This window comes from Pipistrellus kuhlii, unplaced genomic scaffold (genome assembly GCF_014108245.1).
Source record: "Pipistrellus kuhlii isolate mPipKuh1 unplaced genomic scaffold, mPipKuh1.p scaffold_m20_p_6, whole genome shotgun sequence".
NCBI lineage: Eukaryota > Metazoa > Chordata > Mammalia > Chiroptera > Vespertilionidae > Pipistrellus > Pipistrellus kuhlii.
Window position 1 is genome coordinate 24962315 of NW_023425562.1, and position 22318 is coordinate 24984632.

General features: G+C 49.9%; 1 protein-coding gene across 3 annotated transcripts in view; it reads left to right on the forward strand.

Moving 5' to 3' along the window:
• MGLL (monoglyceride lipase) overlaps nt 1–22318 on the forward strand; it is a 95092-nt gene that overhangs the window by 66615 nt on the left and 6159 nt on the right. For 2 of the 3 annotated variants that reach the window (XM_036419905.2, XM_036419904.2), the window contains exons 5-6: nt 24–134; nt 8359–8448. In XM_036419905.2, the coding sequence (XP_036275798.1) occupies nt 24–134; nt 8359–8448 (201 nt within the window). The remainder of the gene's footprint in view (nt 1–23; nt 135–8358; nt 8449–22318) is intronic. The other variant, XM_045574621.1, reaches the window with a different exon arrangement.

Below are 22318 nucleotides of genomic sequence, written 5' to 3' on the forward strand. Positions count from 1 at the left end.
ACTCTGCCCGTTTCTCCTTGCAGGGAGGTGCCATCGCCATCCTCACAGCCGCCGAGAGGCCATGCTACTTCGCTGGCATGGTTCTCATTTCACCTTTGGTTCTGGCCAGTCCCGAGTCCGCCACAACTTTCAAGGTAAATGGATTTCTGTTTCTGTGAAACTCTTGCATTTCCTTGGCAACTCCGGGAGCTGGAGTTGGGGGTAAAGGGCGGGAGTCCATTTGGACACCTAACAAACGTGATTGCCACCAGGGTTCTATAATTTTTATAATCAGGGGCTTCCCACCCCGGATCCCCCAAAGACAAAGGAAAAATGACTGCCTGTTTGCGTATGTTTTACTCGTGACTGTTGAAAGGAGAAAAGATTACCTGTGCTAGGAATCCCAGCAAAATAACCTGTGTGAACAAGCCACACGCAAGTTGTGTGCTAACTTCAGCCAAAAGTGCCCCGTAAGTGGACTTGCAGGCTATTGGGAATTGCAACATAGAGTGGTGTTCACCTTCGCTCTCCCAGAGCACTTTCCCCTCTGGTCCTGAGCCAGCCGGCATTTCGTTTTTCTGGTTGTGATGTTACACAACAGCATGTGTGTACGCCTCTTGGTCCTGGGGCTTTGAGCTACGAGGCAAACAAGCCGATAATACTATCACCCGAGGTAGAGCAGGCGCCTTCCTCCTGAGAAAGGAGAGGAGCAGGGCTGCTTAATGGTGCATGTGGGTTGTTGACATGTGATGGGCCTGCCCTTGTGGGGCATGAAGTTTGAGAGAAATAATAACCCAATGAGAGTAGAGAATCCCTAACCTGTGCATCTCCAAGGCGTGCTCCATCTCACCTGAGAGCTAGGTGGGCCTGCTGCATCCTGAGCCAGTTCCTGGGGCTCTCAAAGGAGCACGAAGGGTGAGGCGGTGGGTCACAGGGCCAGGGGGAGCTGGGCAGCCATTAGCCTATGTGCTTTCCCTACCTTCCCCCGCCTCATCATCCAGTGACAGCGGGATCATTTAAGTCATTGCCTTAGCTCAGGTGCCTTTGATATTCTGAGGACCCAAACAGAGGAACACAGCACAGGGAGTGAAACGTGACCCTGTCAAAATGTCCTCAGATGTCTCCTGTAGCCCATAGCCACAGCCGTAATCCCTAGAGACGGGCTGGCAGGTCCCGTGGACGGGCTTTCAGTGAGGTACCGAAAATGTCACCGGTTTCAATGAGAACAGGTTGAGCAAAAGATAAGCCTGGAACCATCTGATACTTTAACCAGAAAAACAACAATTTACTTAATTCGAGGAAGAGGAGAGAGGGCTAGCTCTTTTGAGTCTGACTCAGTTTCAAGGAAATCACCCCTGCCTTATTGCAATCGACCAGCAATAGTGCATTTTAGTGCCGTGTGGGGCAGCAGCGAGGCGGGATCCACGTGTGTCTGCCATGGAAAGAAACAAGGTCACCCACAGAACCAGAGGTGGCCTTTAAGTGTGCCAAAGGGGACACCACCTCCTGGGCACTTCCCTTCATGAAGATGATTGCACAATGTGAGCCAAATCAGTCAAGGGCTCTCGTCCAAGTAGAATAAGCAAGACCCGGGTCTCAGAGGAGAGGGAAGATCCTTCTGCCGTCCATGTGCTTGGAGTCACGTGCCTGAGATTTACTCAGCTCAGTGAGTGCCAGCCATGTGCTGTACTTCTACGTGCATTATCTCACTTAACTCCCATCATCAGCCCGTGAACTGATGACGGGAGAGGTCACGGAGAGGTCACGGCCTTCCTTGGATGGATGGAACACTGAGGCTTAGGCTGGATGAGTGACTCTCCCAAGATTACATAACTCGGGCGATGGATTTGAATCCGGGGCTGTCCCTGCCTCATCTAGGGTGCCTCCCCATAGGAGGGACTGGATGTTTTTCCTTAGAGAAAAGCCAGGGACTGCGGGGGCTTATCAGATGATGCACACACAGGTCGTGGTAGCTGAGCCCTGAGGTGGAGCCGGAAAGGCTTTCTCCCAGAGTCACCGGTGGAGGCGGGATTTCTGGGCAAGGCTACAAGAACGTGACCTTTCAGAGCCCTGTGCTAATAGATCACCTTCTCAGATCAAGGGCCAGCTGTCCCTGGAGGGAGGCAGGTCTCTCCCTACTGACCAACACAAATAGATTTCCTGTTGCCCTCAGACCTGAGGGCACATCCTCCCCACCATGGGTTCTGTTGCTGCCTCTGGCTGTTGGGCAGTTTTGACTGATAGAGTCTTTGATTCATCTGTCTACCCACCCCAGATGACTTGATCACCCTGCGCACATCTGGTCCTGTGTGGCAACCTTCCAGAAAGAGTCTCATTGAATCTTTTTTTTTTTTTAATTTAATTTTTTTTTTTTAAGTTTTGTATAATACATTTACCCGAGGGAACACTCCCTTCCTAATTTGAAGGTGGGCAGCCAGAATTACAGAGGGAGTGGATGCATCTTCTGTGGACACACATACACACTCCATTTGTTCCTGCTTTACACCAATGGAACGTGCTCCCTGCACTTTTTAGTTTCACTGTTCTCTCTTTGTTGACTGATTTGTTTTTGTGAGTTTGGGGTTGAATTAGGCCACTTTGCAAAGTGGTCCCTCTTAGTGCTCCTCCCCATCAGAATAGCAAGAGGCCCACTGTGGGGTGAGCCCTGGATTAGGTGAGGCCCCACTATGGGATAGGCTGTGGATTAGGTGAGGCCCCGCTGACCAAACTTTGGGCCATTTATTTGCAGTGGTTTGCTCTAATGGGCTCTAATGGGCCCAAAGGTGGACAGATTGCCGCAGACCATCTCTCGCTGAGAAAATTAAGGCTCAGGGGGACCTTTCTGAAGGTCAGTGGCGCTGTCAGGGGCCACAGAATGCGGGGCCTCATGGCTCCTCGCCCAGAGCTCAGCTGAGGACGTTTCAAAGGTTTGTTTCATGGCCCAGAGTTGCTGCTGTAGAGATTCTTGAAATCATTAAAGCAGGCAGCACGAGGTCTCAAACTTCTCAGTGCAGAGGGTCATGTGAAAGGTGGCAGAAGACTGTTGACATAAGAAATGTCTAAACCTGAAGAGAAATTCTATGAATTTATTGGAGCCAAACTGATGGCATATGCTGGGGCACAAAATGTCAAACAGTTATGCAGTTTCTTTTATGCATTTGAAATGAAAGCAAGAACTTAAGAAATATTATATGGAGGTGGGAGAAAAGCAAGGCGGGGACCCGATGACAGGATTGGTTTATCTGAAAAGGAGGGATGTGAAAGAGGGCATTTCATAGGTGTGTTAACCTAGAAGCACAGAAACAATGGACAGGACTTGCTTAAAGCAAAGCCTTTTAAGTAAAGAAGATATATGCCTGGGGCATGACTACCCACCTTGATCTGTCCAGTTAGGAATTTATAATAAAATCACTGTGAGGTTACTCTCCATAGAACTCCTTTTTTGTCCACATTCCCTACCTTGAAATGTGAGAATCCCAGACATCTCTTCCCCCCAACCCCACACCCCCCTCCAATCCTGCACACAGCTGGTTTTCCCCTCCATGCTCTGTTTTCAACAAGCTGGGTTGGGAAGAGGCTCTGGTCTCCAAACACTGTGTTAAGAATGTGGTTGCACAAGAGAAATGAGAGCAGGAGAAATTTAGAAACAAAAATGTAGTGCATTAGACCAAGTCTAGGCTGTTTATGCAGCCATTTCACGGGGATGATGCCCTGGGGAAGACAGGGCTGGAGTAAAACCGGAAATAGAGGGGAAACCTTTGGCTGCCCAGATGGGAGGATGTCAAACTCTGAGCTAAACTGGGGTCTGCTCACCTGATCTAGCCCAGGAGACACTGGGAATGTGCAGCAGGCTGTAGCACACCTCCTTTCTCTGAGAGTCCCTGGGGTCAGGACCAAAATGGCCCTGGGCAGAACCTGGGGTCAGGATGGGGCTCAGCCTGCTGGGAGGCTAGTCTTCTAAACGACCTTCCTGACTGTGGCCTGGAGGTTGTCTCATGGGGTCCAGGGTCACATGCAGGTGCCAGCCCACTGCTTCCAGATGCTTCCACTCCCTGCCAACCAGGGCACCTGGCCAAGTAGGGAGAAGGGAGTGGCCACGATAAACCTAGCACGCCTTGGTTGATGTCCTCTCCATTACCATCCTATAAGGAGGGACAATTATTCACAATTTAGGCAAGGAAATGAGGCCCATTGTCTTGCACAGGGTCAACGTGAGCGCCAGCTCTGCTAGTGATTGTGGCAGGATGCTCCCTTTCACCCCAAACCTGCCCAAATCAGGTCTCCTTAACTTTAGCCCACTTCCCACGTGAATGCCACGCATCTGTTTTAATCGCCGTCATCCAGAGGCCGTTGGAGCAGGGTAGGGGTGGGGGTGGGGGTGGGGGTGGGGGTGGATGGATCAGGTAGGGCGGGGTATGGGGGACTGGCTCTTTCAGACTTCAAGTACAGTTAGATCCAGGAATTAAGGACTTAGCTGTGCTAATGAATTTGGCAGCAGCAGTGCCTCATGAGGCATTGTTACCTCCGTCATACCTGCTCTCTACTAGCTGGGGGTTCAATCTTCTAGACACTTAGGACTTGGGGAAGGAGTTACGTGGCTCCAACTCATCTTTGGGGAGCCCCAGCAGTCAGCAAGTATTTAGTCCTTCCTCGGGGTTTACAAAAAATGGCCTGCAGGGCTTCCTATCCTCCGTCTGCTGGAGGGTGCACTTTCCCTCCTGAGAGAGCTGGGCTATCCTCTGACCCTTGTGCGATGCCACCCCCACAGAGGGGGTGGAGGTCTAGCCTCCAGCACAGGGCAACCTGCTGGAGCCGCTTTAAAAGGTAGCGATGGTAATTACCTCCCTGGTGTCAGGTCTCTCGTGAGCAAGAAGCTTTAAAGTGATCTTAGGGGGCCATTAAAACCTTCATAGCAATAAAGGCATTTGTGCAAGTCACTGGTGTTTAAAGTGATAAAGTGGAGAGCCTGCCAGTTAACCCCAGAATGCCACCAAGGCATGCCAAGGACACAGGACACATTCCAGCCTCTCACTCCTCGGGAGGTGAAGCTCTTTGTAAAAGCATTGCTTAGCTGCAAAAAGTCCCCTGTTAAGAAAAAGAAAAGACGACTGGCTCAAGGAAAGGGCAGAATAGGTGTTTCCCTATAATTGTCTCCTGGAGGGAGTCCTTCCTAGCTTTCAAGTCCCCTTGCCATCCCCGAGACACCAGAGCAGGGATGGTTACAGCCATAGCATGGCCTTTTCTGATTACTTCGAGCCTACACTGTCAGCATCTCCCCCTTGAAACAGAGGCCTTGGCAACTTTGGGATACACATGTGTTGGTTTGAGAAGTTCAGGAACACAGGTTCAAAGGTGAAGGTCCATCTGCCTCTTCACACATGGCCAGCACTTGTGTGCCCGGGTCCACGCAGAAGCAGGTGATGAGCAACAAAACACAAATTGTTGGCAAACGAGAAACCTGCTGGTGGGCGTCAGAGGAACGGGGTGAAGCACTGTGCGGTGTCTCTCAGGTCCTGTTGCAGGCTGAGTACCGAGGTGCTATGTCCCTGGGTCCCTTTCCGGCCAAGCCGATCTGGAAATGGGCAGGAGGCTGACTTGCAGAAAAACAGCCGTGTCCTTGGGAAGGCCATGCCACAGCAAGCGCGCAGACAGGCCGAGCCGGGCAGCAGGGTCTGGGGACTGACATTTGCACAAGGTCCTATCAAACGCAGCCACCCCTCAATTCCTGGGCGTGGCAGGGTCACATGTGGAGTTAACCGTCAGCCCTTGTGTCCCCTCAGGAAGCTGTGGGCAGGAGTCATTGAGAACAGCAGAGTGTGTAGAAGTCAGGCCTATGAACTTTGGGATACAGGAAGTTTTTTTCCTAGTGTTGCCCTTGGTGGAGGAAATAACCCCTAAATGTCCTTACACCATCAGGGTCCAGTGCCTCTGTGCACCCACAGTGCACTTCTTATCCATGTGTTTTCTCTTTATTAAAAATAGCCGGGACTGGTTTGGCTCAGTGGATAGAGCGTTGGTCTGTGGACTGAAAGGTCCCGGGTTCGATTCCGGTCAAGGGCATGTACCTTGGTTGCGGGCACATCCCCAGTGGGGGGTGTGCAAGAGGCAGCTGGTTGATGTTTCTCTCACATCGACGTTTCTAACTCTCTGTCCCTCTCAATTCCTCTCTGTGTAAAATCAATAAAATATATATTTTTTTAAAAAAATATTTAACTTGCCGAAACTGGTTTGGCTCAGTGGATAGAGCATCGGCCTGCAGACTGAAAGGTCCCAGGTTTGATTCCGGTCAAGGACATGTACCTTTGTTGTGGGAACATCCCCAGTGGAGGGTGTGCAGGCAGCTGATTGGTGTTTCTCTCTCATTGATGTTTCTAACTCTCTATTCCTCTCTCTTCCTCTCTGTAAAATAAATAAATAAATAAATAAATAAGTAAAATAAAATAAAAATAAAAAATAAATAAAATAAAATAAAATATATTTTTAAAAGCATTTAACTTTTGAAAGCACAGATACCAACTTCTGAATTTAGATTCCCAGAGGATCCCCTAGTTCCTGGAGGTCACAGACATTTGACCTGTGTTTAGAAACACTCGGGTCCTTTCCTTTTGTAAAGCTCCCAGAATCCCTTCTGGTTCCATACTTGTTCACAACCCCAGCTTGGCCCTTGAACCTGCCCAGTAGACCGTGTCCTCTCCATGAGCTTCAGATGGTATGAACTGACTTGAGTGCTAACCTCGTATTCCAAGTTGGATCTCCTTACATTTCTATGCTGGGCTGTCACAGCTCAGTGCAGAGCCTGGCAGTAGCACCTGGCACATTGCTGGCAGCACGTCGACAGCCATGGGGTTACACCAGGCTTGGGGTGCAATGACCTACACTAGTCTTAGAGGCAGGAGACTGCCATCCTCGCCCTGAAAAATGGAGAGTTGCCATGTGAATTTCAGAACAGAGGTGTGCATGTGTGTTCTCTTAGGAGCAAAGCCCTGCCTGGTCCCTGGAAGTGCGAGGCTGCATCATGCTAGTGCGGCCTGAGGAACGGGACGCGTTAGAGCTTGAGTGAAGGGAGATCAGGCAGCAGCAGTTGTGTCACTGTGGAGAGTGGCAGTGCCTGCTGTTCTAGATAATCCATAGGAAAGGTTGGCTTCTGGCTGCATTCATAGCGGGAGAGAGGGAGAACATAACGAAGGCTGGTGGCATAAAAGGCAAGATCGTCCTCGCTCAGACCCTTGCCCCTTTTCCAGCTGAGCTCCAACTGAGCCTCTGTTTTCATGTCTGTGAAATCAGGATAAATCCTCCCCTCACAGCATCTGTGTTGCGATGAAAAGACTGGGCATCTATGACTGTGCCCTATGCACCAAAAGATTGTCACTCAGTAGAGGCCAGTGCCCCAGCTCCCTACCCAGGGTACTGAGGAGACATCACTTAGCTCCAAAACATTCGCTCTCAACATGCGCTGAGAAGTCACCATTTGCCACCTTCCGTGTGATTCTAATTTCAGTGTTTCACAGCTCACTTTCGAAATAGCATCTTTCATCCCTGCGTGTCTGTGCACAGTGCGGAAATGAGAACAGTCCCCTCTGCAGGCAGAAGTGTGAGACCCAGGTCCATGCTTTTCCTGGGTAAACATGAGACCCCTCAGGAGAAATGGGGTGTGACAGGAAGGCCTGTACCTGAATCAGGGTCAAGCTCAAGGAGCATGTATCAAGCACCTACTGTGTGCCTGATGCTTTCGCACCCAGGGGTTCTCCTGGGCAGCTAAGGAAACAGAGGCTCTGTGATGGTCAGCACAGCCAGGAATCAAGTCAGGTCTTGCTCCCTCCACCACGTGTCTGATCGGGCTTGGTGACCGTTTGTTTCCCTCCAAGAGAGACCACGACAGTCGGCAGATTCTTGCTGATCAGAGCGGGCTCCTTTGGAGCCTTCTAAGCACTCTGGCTACCCTCTCGGGTGACTTAGGTGATGCTGCTCCTGTTGTGTGTGTTTTAGAGTCTTCTGAGAAGTTTTTTAGAATCTTCCTCCGATCGTGTGCAGAAGAGCTCACCGGGGCAGCTCCTGCAAATAACTCAGAATCACCCCTGATGAGTGATTGTGGGGGGAGGGGGCCTACCACACAGAATCCGCGCAGCAAACACAGACGTGGCATCCCCAACGACAGCCCCGGTGACCACTCTCGCCCACTCCCACTGGGATCTGAATCAGCCTCACTCAAGGCTGTCTGAGTCAGAGCAGGGAGAATCCTGGTGCGCTCAGCCTTGGGAAGCAACCCTGGCTGGTGTTCAGTTTGGATGTCACTTCCCTTAATTTGCTGTAAACTGTCCTGTGGGCAGAGCTGGGCACGGATCCCACTGCACTCACACCCTTGTTTTCCTCCCTGGTTAGGTCCTGGCTGCGAAGGTTCTCAACGTTGTCCTACCAAACATGTCCATGGGCCCGATCGACGCCAGAGTGATCTCTCGGAATAAGACGGAGGTAAGACTCTTTCTGAAGACCAGGAGGTCACTGGGGCTGGCGAGGGCGTGAAAGCAGCAGCCCAGTGGGGAATCTGAGCGTTCGCTCTATCGGTGGCATGGTGCTGCCCCATGGCCGAGGCCCTGAAGGAGGTGATGGGGACGTGAAGGTGCGGGAGATGCTGTCTGGTTCAGGATTGGGAGAGGAGGGATAAGTGGTGGTGATGCCTGAACTGAGCCCTGAACATGCAAAGAAGCTAACCAGACGGAGTTGTGTGCCTATCAGCCAGGTCTCTTTGGGTTGTAAGTGACAGAAACTTAACTCACAATGCTTTAAGCAAATTTAAAAGTGAAACCTATTGGTGAATACACCAAAGGCCTCAGGAATGGGTGAATCTGGGGGCTCAAAAGTCTTGTTCACCATCCACCCTCCCAGGTCTCATATCCCCTGGTTTGGCTCCATTCCCGACCAAGCTTTGCCCACGTGGAGGCAGAGATGGCTGCTGGCAGCTTTACATGAGCCACCCCCGTGGGAAGGTAACAGCTCTCTCCAAGAACGATTCTTACTGGCTGATTGTCCAAGCCTGAGTTCTTTGTCCAGGAAACGGGTCAGTGTCAACCCCACCCAACTTCAAGGACGGAGTGAATGGGAGGGGGGCAAAATTGGGATAGAGTTTCGGAGGACAGAAGAATGGATTCAGGCCAGGCTGAGTGCCCTGTGGGCTGTGGGAGTGGTGCAGGGCTAACAGGGAGTCAGAGGGAAAGGTTCCGGTGGAGGAAATGGCACAAGTAAAGAGCCCTGGTGTGGAGAGAGGACAACCCATTTGCAGAACAGCCAGGAGTTTGGTTCAACCACATGTAGGGCAGCAGGTGAGTGTCGAGGACTAAAATGAAGTCAGATTATGAGGTTACCCATGAACCCTATCTTCCGGGAGCCACCGCCCTCCTTGCCAGGAGCATGCTATAGTCCTCTGAGCAGTGTGGCCTTCTATACAAGCAAAACCAGAGAAAGGAAGGGGAGGGGAGAAAAGCCAACTGAGAGAAGCTTAGAAAGAAGAGACTAAGTGGCTTTGGAGAGATAAGCCGGGTGGCTGTGCCATCAGTCAATGCCATTGCCTCTGGGACCAGGCAGGAAGGTCAGCATGGGCAAAGATCAAGATCAGCAATGTGGGCTCTGGCCAGTGGTAGAGCATCTGCCTGCACACTGAAGGGTCACAGGCTCCATTCTGATCAGGGGCACATACCTGGATTACAGGCTCATTCCCAGGCCCAGCCGGGCCCATGGAAGAGGCAACGAGGCAACCAATCCATGTGTCTCTCTCACTTTTCTCTCTCTCTCTCCTCCCCTCCTCTTCCCCCTCTTTTCCCTTCCTCCTCCCTCCCCCCTCCCTCCTTCTACTCTCTCTAAAAAGCAATAGAAAAAAATATCCTTGGAGAGGTTTAAACAAAACAAACAAACAAAAAAGATCAACAGTGTGCCTGAGACACTGGGTCTGAACAAAGTTTAAAACCCCAGAAATTGGGGTTCATCTATTAAGACACCGCTCAGTGAACCAGCCCACCCCCCAAAGTTGAACGCAAGGCCAGCACCTGTCCTGCCTTTGACTGGGCCTCAGTGCTACACACACAGGTGGGCACATGTGCTTACCCCCCAAGGCAGCCCCAAATGGGCAGACCGAAGCTCTGCAGGAATGGAGGACTTGTCTGGGTCATCTGCTGTGGGACCAGCCTGAGAGCTTAGTGGGTGTAGTCCCAGCCGCTCTGTCTGTGGGACAGCAGCCCCCTGCAGACTTACAGCCAGGGGACAGGCAGCAGCCCTGGGCCTCTGGAGCACCTGGGATTATCTCCAGGATTAAGCAGTTCATTTTGCCGCTCCTCTGCCTCAGCTTCCCATCTTGCCTTAGGGATTTGAAATCATGAAAGTGGTGGCTTCCTAAGGACCCTATAAAACAGAATGGGTATTCTAGCTTCCCCAGGTTTCCTTGGGACTTGAGCAGTTGGAGTTCAACAACCTCCTGGGCCTCTGAGAATCACTTAGAGAGTGGGCACATCAATTCGAATCATCCCCAATGTGTATAAAGGAGACATTCTTTTTCTTTTTAACTTTAAAACAATATATTTTTCTTTATTGATTTCAGAGAGGAAAGGAGAGGGAGAGAGAGAGATAGAAACATCAATGACAAGAGACTCATTGGTTGTCTGCCTCCTGCATGCCCCACAATGGGGATTGAGCCTATAACCCGGGCATGCGCCCTGATCAGGACCCTCCTGGTTCATAGGTCAACGCCCAGCCACTGAGCCACACCGCTCAGGCTAAAGGAGACAATTTTGATCAGGTTAAAACTCCCAGGCTTCCAGGGCCAGGAGAGCCTTATGAATTAGGCTGGCGTGAGGCGCTAGGAGTGGTGGGGCCTGTGGGGAGCCAGAGGCTGTCAGATCCACCTGAGTCATCTGCATTCAATTTTAATTTAATCTGAGTTTTAAAAACCACAGTGCCTCCCAAACCCACGTCTTGGGGCCAAAATGGACCAGGGTCAAAGAATAGGTGAGTAAAGGGAAGGAACATGTAACTCCATCTTGCAGTTCTGTATGTTCAAAAGGCACAACTTTAGGACCCAGAAAAACCAAAGGCAAGCATATGCTGTTTGATTTAATCCCAACATGAAGCTCAACCAACATTAATCTCATTTCACAGGAGTGGAAACTGAGGCTCAGAGGTTAAAGAACTTGTCTCTGATTGCACAGTCAGTCAGGGGCAGAGCTGGGATTTGAACCCATTTGATTCAGAAGTCCATGTTTGGGTGCCTCTTTCCAACTAGTATTTACAATAATTAAGCTCTTTTTCCTTGTTTTTAAATTTATTGATTTTAAAGAGAGGAAGAGAGACAGAATGTGCCTCGACTGGGGATGGAACCCAAAACCTGGGTATGTGCCCTCACCAGAGAATCAAACTCGCCACCTTTTGAGAGACATTTTTATTTATTTATTTTTATTTTTTTAATTTTAATTTAATTTTATATATTTTATTGATTTTTAACAGAGAGAAAGGGAGAGAGATAGAGAGCTAGAAACATCGATGAGAGAGAAACATCGACCAGCTGCCTCTTGCACCCCCGCAACTGGGGATGTGCCCGCAACCAAGGTACATGCCCTTGACCGGAATCGAACCTGCGACCTTCAGTCCACAGACCAACGCTCTACCACTGAGCCAAACCGGCTTCGGCCAAACTCGCCACCTTTTGGTGTACAGGACAACGGACGCCCCAACCAACTGAGCCACACCGGCCAGGGCTCTTTCCCTGCTTTATAATTACTGGTCCACACAGCCTGTGGCTGGGGGCCATGGCTCCGTGTGCAGATTCGCTTTGTGATGGGGCCCCCCACCTGCCAGCATCCCCCATAATAGCCCCGGCTTGAATGTGCAATCTCTAGTAAAACCAATTATTTTTGCAGCAGCTGTGCTAGGACAACAGTGGGTTAAAGAGAGAGGGACCTCCCTTTGAGAGCTTTGAGAGGAAACATCCAGGTGCAAATGTAGTCATTTATCTCACCACCTGAAAGAACTTGAGCATAAAGAAAGGGCGGAGGGGGGGAGAGAATATAATGAAATTATTCCAAACCCTCTTTGTTTAAGTGTAGCAACTCTCAGGGTTTTTATCTCATTTTTGAAATAGTGGAAAGTTCCACTGAAGGCCTTAAACACACAGAAGAGTCGGATGTGAATATACAGCACACAGTCTCCCCTGGGATCCCGGTTGCATGCCCTTATGTATCAGGTTTCTGACTGGTCAGGTAAATGGGGTGATTCTTTATAAACGCTAATAGGCCTACCCGGTCTGGCTCAGTGGATAGAGCGTTGGCCTGCGGACTGAAGGGTCCCAGGTTTGATTCCGGTCAAGGGGCACATGCCTGGGTTTTGGGCTCAATCCCCAGTAAGGAGTGTGAGGGCATGCAGGAGGCAGCCGGTCAATGATTCTCTCTCATCATTGATGTCTCTATCTCTTTTTCCCTCTTTCTTCCTCTCTGAAATAAATAAAAAAATATTTTTTTATATAAAAAAGGAAGGAAACACTAATAAATGTCCTGATAGGAAGACTTAGAGGAAGGAGGTGGCTGGTCAGCAAAAAGCTGAAAGCTGAACTCCTGTTGGAATGAATAGGAGCGAGCATTTCCATTCTCTTTGGCAGAGAGAATTCGCCTCTCACATGTCCAACTCTGAGTCTCCCTTTCAACCTTGTGCTGAGCTTTAAAAATAGCAACGCCCAGAGGGGAATGTGCTCAGAAAAGGCACCGCCTGGGATCTAACATCGGGTGTCTTAAGGCACAGCTTTAGCTAAGATATTTCTCATGGAGCCCTGCAGCGATAAAAGCTCAAAAGAGGAGAAACGTTTGCCTAACGAGCTTACTAAAGCAGGCCCTCGGAGGAAGGGTGCAGGCGAGGGGGTGTCGGATGGCAGACTCTTTGGAAGGCTGGCTCTGGGGAAACAGGCTGGCTCTGCCGTTCGAATGTCAAAAGCAGGATATCTGTTTGGGGTTTGCTCTGGCAAGTGTTCTCACAACCCACCCAGGGCTGTTAGCACGATGCCCTTCACCAGCATCACTTCACGGCTGCCAGCCCACAGAGGCACATTCTCCTGGCCTGCATGGCCTCCGGGAGGATTGTCCTCACAACCCAGTGCTCAATGGCTGCTTCCTTCTCCTGTGTCAGACTAATCCTTCCGTCTTCTGCAGCTCCGAGAAGGCAGTCTCATTACCAGCATTTGCATTTGTAAAAAGCTTGGGCCCAGACAGGGCTAGTCACTTACCCGAGGTCACACAGCTACTTAGTAAGGATTTGAGCCCAAATCTCTCTGCTCTGAGCCAAGCACTCTTGGCACTAAAATCCTGGAAACAAAGAAGTTGCTACTGTCAGACATTTTTTGGTTGTTGCTGTTTGTCTACACATTTAGAGTCCCTGATCAGAACACTGGAGAACTGACATATTAATCATTCCGTCCTCGGAATGTGATGAAACCCTCCCACTCCGAAAAGCCTTGAATGCTCCTAATAGTTGTCAGGCCAAGCATGTGGGTGACAGTGAGTGTGTGGGGGGAAGGGGTGGGAGGGGGCGGTAAAAAGGGGATTTGCTCAGAGTCTCCACCTGCCCTCACGCCATACCATTGCTGACGGTGCAGTTATGAACAGAATGCACTCTTTCTTCCCGAGCTTAATCCTCTGGCCTGGGAGCTGGGTGGAAGCCGGGAGGAGAGATGCTGTGGTTCTGAGTGCACGGTTTCCATATTGAGGTACTTTGTCTTCTGGAGCCAAGTCTCTGTTCTCTATAAATACTCTGGGATGCCCACCAGGAGTATCCTAGCTTGTTTGTATCACATTGGCAGGCCATATGGTCAGAGCTGTGAGGAGTGGCCAACTCTGCTTCATTTCATTTCTATGAGTGGGTGCCACTCCAGACCCCACCCAGTGTTTGAGATGTGCCAGGGTCAAGGATTCGGCCCCCCACCCCACTCCCCTGCAACCAACCTGCCCACCCATATGGCAGGAGCCCGCCTCTGCCCATGGCTCTTGAAGGCTCCTGCCAAGTCTTGGAAAGCTGGGTCACATGGCAGCTTTTAACTAATTATAACCACAGCTAAAGATAGGCCCCAGCTGCCCCTCCACCCCCGGGACATGGCCTCCCTCTGCAGTCCCCTCCAAGAACTGCTTATTCACTTGCCAATATTCCCAGCTTGGTTCGCCAGTTTTATCTTACTGCTCTCCATCAATCATACGGTTACCAAATTACCTCCCAATATGTGGGTTTTGTGTACCTGGTGTACTTATAAACTAACACATTGAGACACCGGCCCTTGGAGATTGAGAAAGGTTTGTTCAGCTTGGCCAAAGACAGAGGACAGGAGAGCAAGATCTTTCCATCTTTCTCGCTCTCAAAAAAGCAAAAATAGGGAGTTTTTATGCAGCGAGGGAGCAGGAAGGGGGAGTTCCCGGGAACGGAGAGAGAAGCCTGTGTTTCTTTAGTCACAGATAACATTTTGTGCAGCCAGACTTCTGGGCGGCAGCAGCTGGTCGCAGCTACCTTGGAGACATTCTTTCTCCTTCTGCAAAACAAACTCATAAATTCTCCTTGTGGCCCTGGCATTATTTCCTCCTACTTGACAAAGAAGCTGTGCATCAGCAACACAAAATTACATTGTGAGAACAAGGGCTGCTGGGTTGAAGAACCAAGATTCTGCAAAAAATGGCATAATTGCGCATCAGTCACGTTGTCTGTAGAGCAGAAACTAGACAGCGTGTGATTGTTGCCATTGTTGAAGCTCCCTTTGTTTTGTGCTTAACGAACTATATTTTTTTATTATCTCAAGCAAAGTCTGCTTTTAAGCACCTTTCCTGGAACTTGCTTTGCAGGCAGCCCTTCAGAGCCTGGCTAACACTTCCCTTATCTTTGACTATAAGTTATGTGACAGCCAAAGCCATTGAAACATTAGTTAACGCCTGTACCCATCTATCTAGATTATATGATCTAGGACCTAAGCATGTTTACTGTTGAATGTCGGTCTCAATAGTTCAAATTTCCCACTGGAGACTTGTCCATTTGAGGCAGCTATCCTTTACTAACATCTTAAAGGGGAAAAAAATAACGAGCCATCAGGAGGTTTCTTCGAGTGCATAGCTCATAAGGGGACAACTGACAAATGGCTTGGTCTTGTGCCCTGAAAAGTGGGACCTGTTGATCTTTGTGTCCCCTTACTCCAGATGTTTCCTGCTCCCAGCTCTCCTCCTGCTGACTCTCAAAGAAGCAGCTTGGAGCACGTGAGAGACAGATTCCTGAAGTCAGTGACTTGAATAGCAGCAGAAAAGCCAGCCACTCTCTAGAGCACATGTGTCAAACACAAGGCCCGCGGGCCAAATCCGTCCCGCCAGGCCTTGCAATGTGGCCCGCACCGCGCTGTCATCACTGCACTCCGCTGCGTTTCCATCACAATGACAGTTTATGACTGTTCAGTAAACCATTCGGCCCGCGATTTAGGCTGGATTTTAGATTTTGGCCCCTTCTCTGATTGAGTTCGACACCCCTACTCTAGAGAGACTGTCAGGGTTCACGTGGGAACACAGCCTGGGCAAAGCTCTCTCAGAGGTGCCTGCTACAAGCCTGCCCAAGGGACGTATAGCTCCTCCTGGCAAAAGGAATCATAATAAAGAATGAGAAAACAGATTGTGGGGAAAGGAGAGGTCAAAGCCAGCCTTTTCCTACAATTTAATTATGGAGATTTTCAAATCAATAGGAAAGTTGATATGGTAGTACAATGCATACCCATATGCTCCTCCCCAGGAGGCACCCATTGGAAATATTCTGCCATACTTCCTTTTTCTATGATTCAAAATGAAAATACAAATACAGATATAGATTTTAAGTCTTTTAAAATGTATTGTGGTAAGATATACGGAACACAAAATTTGCTATCATATCCATTTTTAGGTGTACAGTTCAGTGGCCTTGAGTACATTCACATTATGTGTAACCCTCACCACCGTCCATCGCCAGAACTTTTTATCTTTCCAAACTGCAGCTCCATGCCCATTAAACACGGACTCCCTACCTCCCCTCCCCCAGGTCCTGGCAACTACCATTTTGCTTTCTGTTTCTAAGAACTCAACTATTCTAGATGCCTCATATAAGTGGAATCATACAGTATTTGTTCTTTTTTATCTTTTAAGCATAATGTCCTCTAGATGTACTCACGTTGTAGCATGTGTCAGAATTTCCTTTCTTTTTAAGACTAAATAATATTCCATTGCATGACTATACCATGTTTTGTTGATCCATTAATCCTGTTGATGAACACCATCTCTTGGCAATGACGAACAATGCTTCCATGAACTTGGGTGTGCAAATATCTCTATGACACCCAGTGTCACTGATGCTCAGTTCCCTTGGGGACTTAGGGTGCAGCCTGGCACAGCATCAGCCCTTGGCAGATGGGGGCTGTTGTTAACAGCCGTTTCTAAAGAGGTGTCTGCAGAGCCACAGGAGTCCTCTTACTGCTGGTGTTGGGCACCGCTCATAGGAGGAAACTATGAACTGTACCTTGAAGGGAGACGGGGATTTGCTGGCTGACAGGAGTCAGGGCATGGGAAAGGCATTCTGGAAACAGCAGGGACAGCCCCCAGTCTTCAGGTACAGAAGCTGAGCATGTGAAAGGGGTGGAGCCAGGAAAGGCACGGGCTTCCTGGAGGAAGGGGCAGCTGAGCTAAGTGTCATAAGAGAGGAGAAACTCCAAGGGGAGCTAAGGCAGAGGGAACAGCCGTGCGAGACCGCCGGTACAAGGGTGGCAGGAGTGTTGAGGAAGGAGGCAGAGCGGCGGCTGGAGCCCATCACGTGTGGCCTTGCAAGCCGCAGGAAGAGTATGGACTTGACCTTGCAGTGGGTGGGCAGCACAGCAGGGTTCCCAAGTCCAGGGGGAATCTGAGCGCAGTGTTCAGGGCATGGTCAGCGGGGGAGAATTCGTCAGGCCCAAGAGGAGGGGACACGTGGGGAGAGGAGCAGACACTGGCCACACAGCAGGCAAGGCTATTTCCAGTATTTAGCATGTTTCGTATTCAAGCCAATTGCTCTGCTAAATTGTTATTTGCATTTAGAATATTCCACAGGCTTAACATTCATGAGAATAGCCCAGTGAGCCACAGGGAACAATACGGAACAGCTCCAAAGAACTTACCTTTGGGGGTGTTTCCTCTTTCATGCCTGATTATTCTTATTGAATGAACTAATGAGGGGCCTGTTCCTCTAAGGCCCATAGATATCATTCCAATGTGAATACCCCTTTGCCAGCTGTTGGCCAGCAGGCCTGGTTTAGAGGTTTCCAGGTGCATCTGATCTGTGCCAGGCTCCCAGGGCCCAGAGGTGTTTCTCGTTGGGCTGGGATAGAGGAAAGTTGGCTCATTCATTCAGCCAGTATTTGCTGAAGGCCTCCTACACGAGGACATAGCAAAAGTAGGACAGAGCCCACTCTGGCCCCAGGGGCCAGCCGTCCAGTGGAGAGACAGGCGGGTGCACAGACCCCTGGGTGAGGGGTGAGTGGAAGGCTTGAGAAGGGCTGTTAGCCAGGAGAACTTGGAGAATCAAAAAGGTATCCCTGAAAGCGTGAAGGCTGAGCTAAGGACTGAAAGAGGAATAGATGTTGATTGATTTAAGAGCCAAGGGCTGGAACAGCCACTTGGGATGGGTGATGGAAACCATAGTACACAGAAGAGGATTTTCTATCATTCAAGTCTTTCCACAACAAATTGCCATTCAAAATAAAGGTAGGAAATGAAGAGATTGCCTCTGCAAAGACATGTCCATTCATTGTAGGGTTCCTCCAGTTTCTAGATTTTAGAGCTCACTTAGGTAGAATTGTTGAGCACTCTCTCCAGAATGCCAGAGCAGGCTCTCTGATTTCTCTGTGATAAAAATAGGTGGATTAAGAAAGATCTAAATCCTGGAGGAAGAAGGGAGTCCTGGGATGGGCTCCAAAGCACAGGTGGAAGGATGAGGCTTCCCTAGGAAAAGGGAGGGTGTTAGAGGGAAGAAAGGTCAGAAAATCCCAGTTGTAGACACATGTAGGTCCCTGAAGGGGAACTGTAGATCAGACCCAATGGGCTATATTTCTCTGTGAAGTGGTAAACAGTGTTATGTGAGGAGGGTGCATGCCTGTCTGTGTCTAGTAGGGCACCCCATTCTGTGAAGGGTGGCAACTGTGGTACCAACCAAGTCATTTCACCGTCAGGCCTAGATATGTATGGTTCTCACCAGGGGCCCACCGCTTTCTTTCCTGAGGAATGCCACCTCCACTGCTGCTGGCTGACCTGCGAGCCCACGGGACTCACCTTCACTTTCTCTTCTCTAGAGAGGTGGCATAGCGTGGTGAGTGGCTCTGATGATGATGGTGAAGCCCAACTGCCTAGGCTCTCATCCTGGCTCTGCCCCTTATTTGCTGTGTAATCTTGAGTGGGTCATCGAGCCTCTCTTCTCGCGTATGAGATGGTGAAAATAGCAATAGTCCCTACACTGGTTTCCTGTGAAGAGTCAATGAGCGAGTACCAGTAAAATGCTCAGCACAGCACCTGGTACATAATTAAGGGCTAAGTGTGTTCATTATTTTAAATACCATTTTAATTAAAAATGTAATTTTGTATTCCACCACGGAACAGATTTTTTAAAAATAGGTCAAGGGATTTGGCTGTAGGGGTGGTGCCTGGATGTTGCTCAACCCACTTGAAGACAACTCCCAGCTGTAGATTGTTGCTATATTTACTGTGCTTTAGGGCAAAGTCTCTTCCCCACAGAGAAACAGTGTTCAAAAGTCAGCAGCCCCAGTTGGCACGTTCCCGGCTGGCAAGTTCAATCTTGCTGAGAGCTCTCAGAGCCACAGAAAACAGTGAAAGGCGCTGGGGGTTGCTAATGTATGTGAAGGAGGCCAGGAAAACATTCACAACCTGTGACACTGGAATCCCAAGAGGAACTTCGAGGTTCCCTCATCGGGAAAGCCAAGGCCTGGAAGGAGTAAGACTTCACCTAAGGCTATGTGGCTCCAGGTCCCTGAGGCAGAGAGACCTTCCTTTCCTTGTCCCCAGGGTCTGAGCCAGAGGCACCCCACACATCACTAGCCCCGCTCTGGGGCCAGGCCCTGGGCTTGACATGTGTCTGCATCAGCTCATTGAGTCTCTCTAGAGTCCTCTGAGGCATTTCCACCATCACCCCTATTTCACTATTCGGCAAACTGAGCCTAGGAGAGAAGAGTCTTGCCAGATCACGGCTGGGAACTATCAGGGCTGGGTGCTCCTCACTCCTCAGGTCTCCCTTGTATTGTCAGTTGACACGGCCCCCAAGAAAAAATGAAGACTTCAAGCCTCAGCCAGTGGCAGCACCCCCAAAGGTCAATCATCTGAAACAAAGATGTGCTCACTTGGACCTGGACCCAGAGCCTCCAGCTGACATGTCCCCAGTAGACACGTTCTCAGCTGGCATTAAAAAAAAAAAAAAAAAAAAAAAAAATTATGGCCGAAACTGGTTTGGCTCAGTGGTAGAGCATCGGTCTGCGGACTGAAAGGTCCCGGGTTCGATTCTGGTCAAGGGCATGTACCTTGGTTGCGGGCACATCCCCAGTAGGGGGTGTGCAAGAGGCAGCTGGTCGATGTTTCTCTCTCATTGACGTTTCTATCTCTCTCCCTTCCTCTCTGTAAAAAAAATCAATAAAATATATATTTTTTAAAATTATAATTTAAAAAAATGGGGAGAGGGGGTGCAAGAGATAGTGCCAAACACTGGGTCTTTGTTATATGTTTTTTAAATTAAACTTTTTGTTTTGACGTAATAGTGATTCACATGTAGTTGTGGGAAATAATGGAGAGGAATCCCAAGGACCCTTACTCAGTTCTCTTCGATGCTGACATCTTACAAGACTATAAGACAACATCACTACCAGGAAGTTGACATTAGCACATCAGACCACAGAGCATCCTATAACCACAAAGATCCCGCATGGTACCCTGGTGTAGCCACACCCACTTCCCCTACCCAACCCCTGGCAACCATATTTCTATTCTACATTTCCCAATTTTGTCATTTGAAGACTGTCATAGAGATGGAATCCTATAAGAAGTCATCTTTGGGGACTGACTTTTTCACCTTTGGCTTTGAATGTGCTGCTTCTGTTGACCAATGCTCTGGGTTGGGTCTGGTCCAGGAGAAATAGCCCTCTCCGCCTGTTTCCTGGGGGTGACAGGGCATGTTCTCACCTCACAAGTAGGACTTCAGGTGACTTTAGATCTTAAGCTCTTAAAACAAACAAACAACCCCCCCCCCACACACACACACACACAAAGGCTGGCCCGGTGGCATGGCTCAGTGGTGGAGCGTCGAATGTGCCCAGATTGCTCAATCCCCAGTAGAGGGTGTGTAGGAAGCAGCCAATTAGTGATTCTCTCTCATCAGTGATGTTTCTCTCTCTCCCTCTTCCTTCCTCTCTGAAATCAATAAAAATATATTTAAAATAAAAATAAATAAAACAAAGGCCATCGTGCCTGGGCCAGAATGGTTACTTGAGGGGAGGGTTTGGGCCCTCTGAGCCTCAGTTTCCCCATGAAGTTTGGCCCTCCTTTTTGCTCCAAACTCCTCTTTCCCTCTGTCCCTCTTGCCCTCTGCCCTGGCTGTGGCTCCCACCAAGGGCCTGCCCTTTCCCCGACACATCTGGCAGCGCCTTCCCCCGGCCCATACACAGCCATTGTGTAAACAGGGTTACGTGACCAAGACATGGAAAATGAAGCCAAGAGCAGGAAGCCACTTGGGCCGTTAGAGCAATTAGACCCGAGAACAGACTCCCCAAGGGGCCTCATGTGGCCAGGATGTCCTGGAACAACAGAGCAAGGGTTCAGGAAGGTGGTGGTCTAGCGGGCTCTGGCCCTGTGCGCTCCTAAGGACACATCCCCTGCAACCAGGGCCCAGCGACATGGAATGGAGTGCTCTGAGCAGGGCCACCCGCCCACGGAGACCCAGACCACAACAATGGGGGGTTAAAAAGGAGACAAGCTTATTCACTTCTCAGTGTCACCAGCCCATGTGCTCCAGTGCATCTTGTTGCTTTGTGTTTCTGGGGTGTGGCTCTCCTCCCTGGGGCCCCAGCTCCCTCCTTACTCTGGTAAGTGGGAGGAGGGAAATAGGACAAGCCTTGACAGGAGTATCACACCGCATACTTCTCACTTCCCATTGGCCAGAATGGGGTCACATGACCAGACCTAACTGCAAAGAGCGCTGGGAAATGTAGTCTTTATTCTGGGTCCTTCCTTGTATTCCAAAGGAAACCTTCGGGGTTCTATAGGGGAGAACAGGAACTGAGTAATGGATAATAGGCAGGTTCCTCCTCCCCAAATAAGGATAATGAGAGCCATTCTTCAGACAGAGTTAAGGTTAATCGGGTTAAACATATAGTGCAGGCACATGGAAAGGAAGAGCTCAGAAGTGAAGTGTTAGATGTTATTATTTTTCACTAAATGAGGTCTTGCACATACTGCCCTGACACTGTGCTGGGTACAGAAGTGCTGCAGTTGCCATTGCTCTCATTGATAGCCTCAGTTCTCGACAGACTGCCAGCCCAGGGCTCTCCTTCCAAACAGGGCTCCTTGCAGACCCTGGACCAGCAACTGCAATGGCCATGCACTGCCCCTGCCAGTCTCTTGTCCTCTCAGTCCCCAAACAAACAGCCTTAGCCCTGCAGGATTCACGCCAGCTCTGCTGCAGGAAGTGCTGATCTGTCTCATGTGGTTCTCCACAAAGGTCTGCTTTGCCTGCTCTGTCCCCAGCACGGGAGGAATCAGGGATGGCAGGGATGGCCCAGAATAGTTTCTCCCGCCTCGACATGGACCTGAATGCCAGCTGAGGCTGCAGGGCTGGGAACAGAAAAGAGGTGTAGCCCTGCCTTTGCAGATCAGATTGGAACACAGTGGGCACTCTGGCAGCTCACAGGGCAGCTGGAGGCACATTTCCTTCCATGGCCCCTCTGCTCCCTTACCCATACCCATACCATGTGGCATGTCTCCAACCAGCCAAGAACCTACTGGCAAGGATGAGGGAAATGAGATAGGGAATGTTTTGGTCTCACAACTACCCATAAGGCCTGAGAGACATCTAGAGACTTCTCACCCAGATTTTGTGGGGACAATGCCCCACCTGGGGCCACAGTGAGCAGGCAACTCACTGTTCCCTTAAAGGCAGGTGGCTGTGAAGCCAGGGAAAACAAGGATAGGGTGTCAGGGTCAGATTCTGAACCTCAAGCAGGGGCAGAGTTAGAGTTAGGTCCTGGGAAATCTGATGATTGAGGAGGGAGGACCCAGCCTCTGGGCATGCCCCCTAGAGAGGC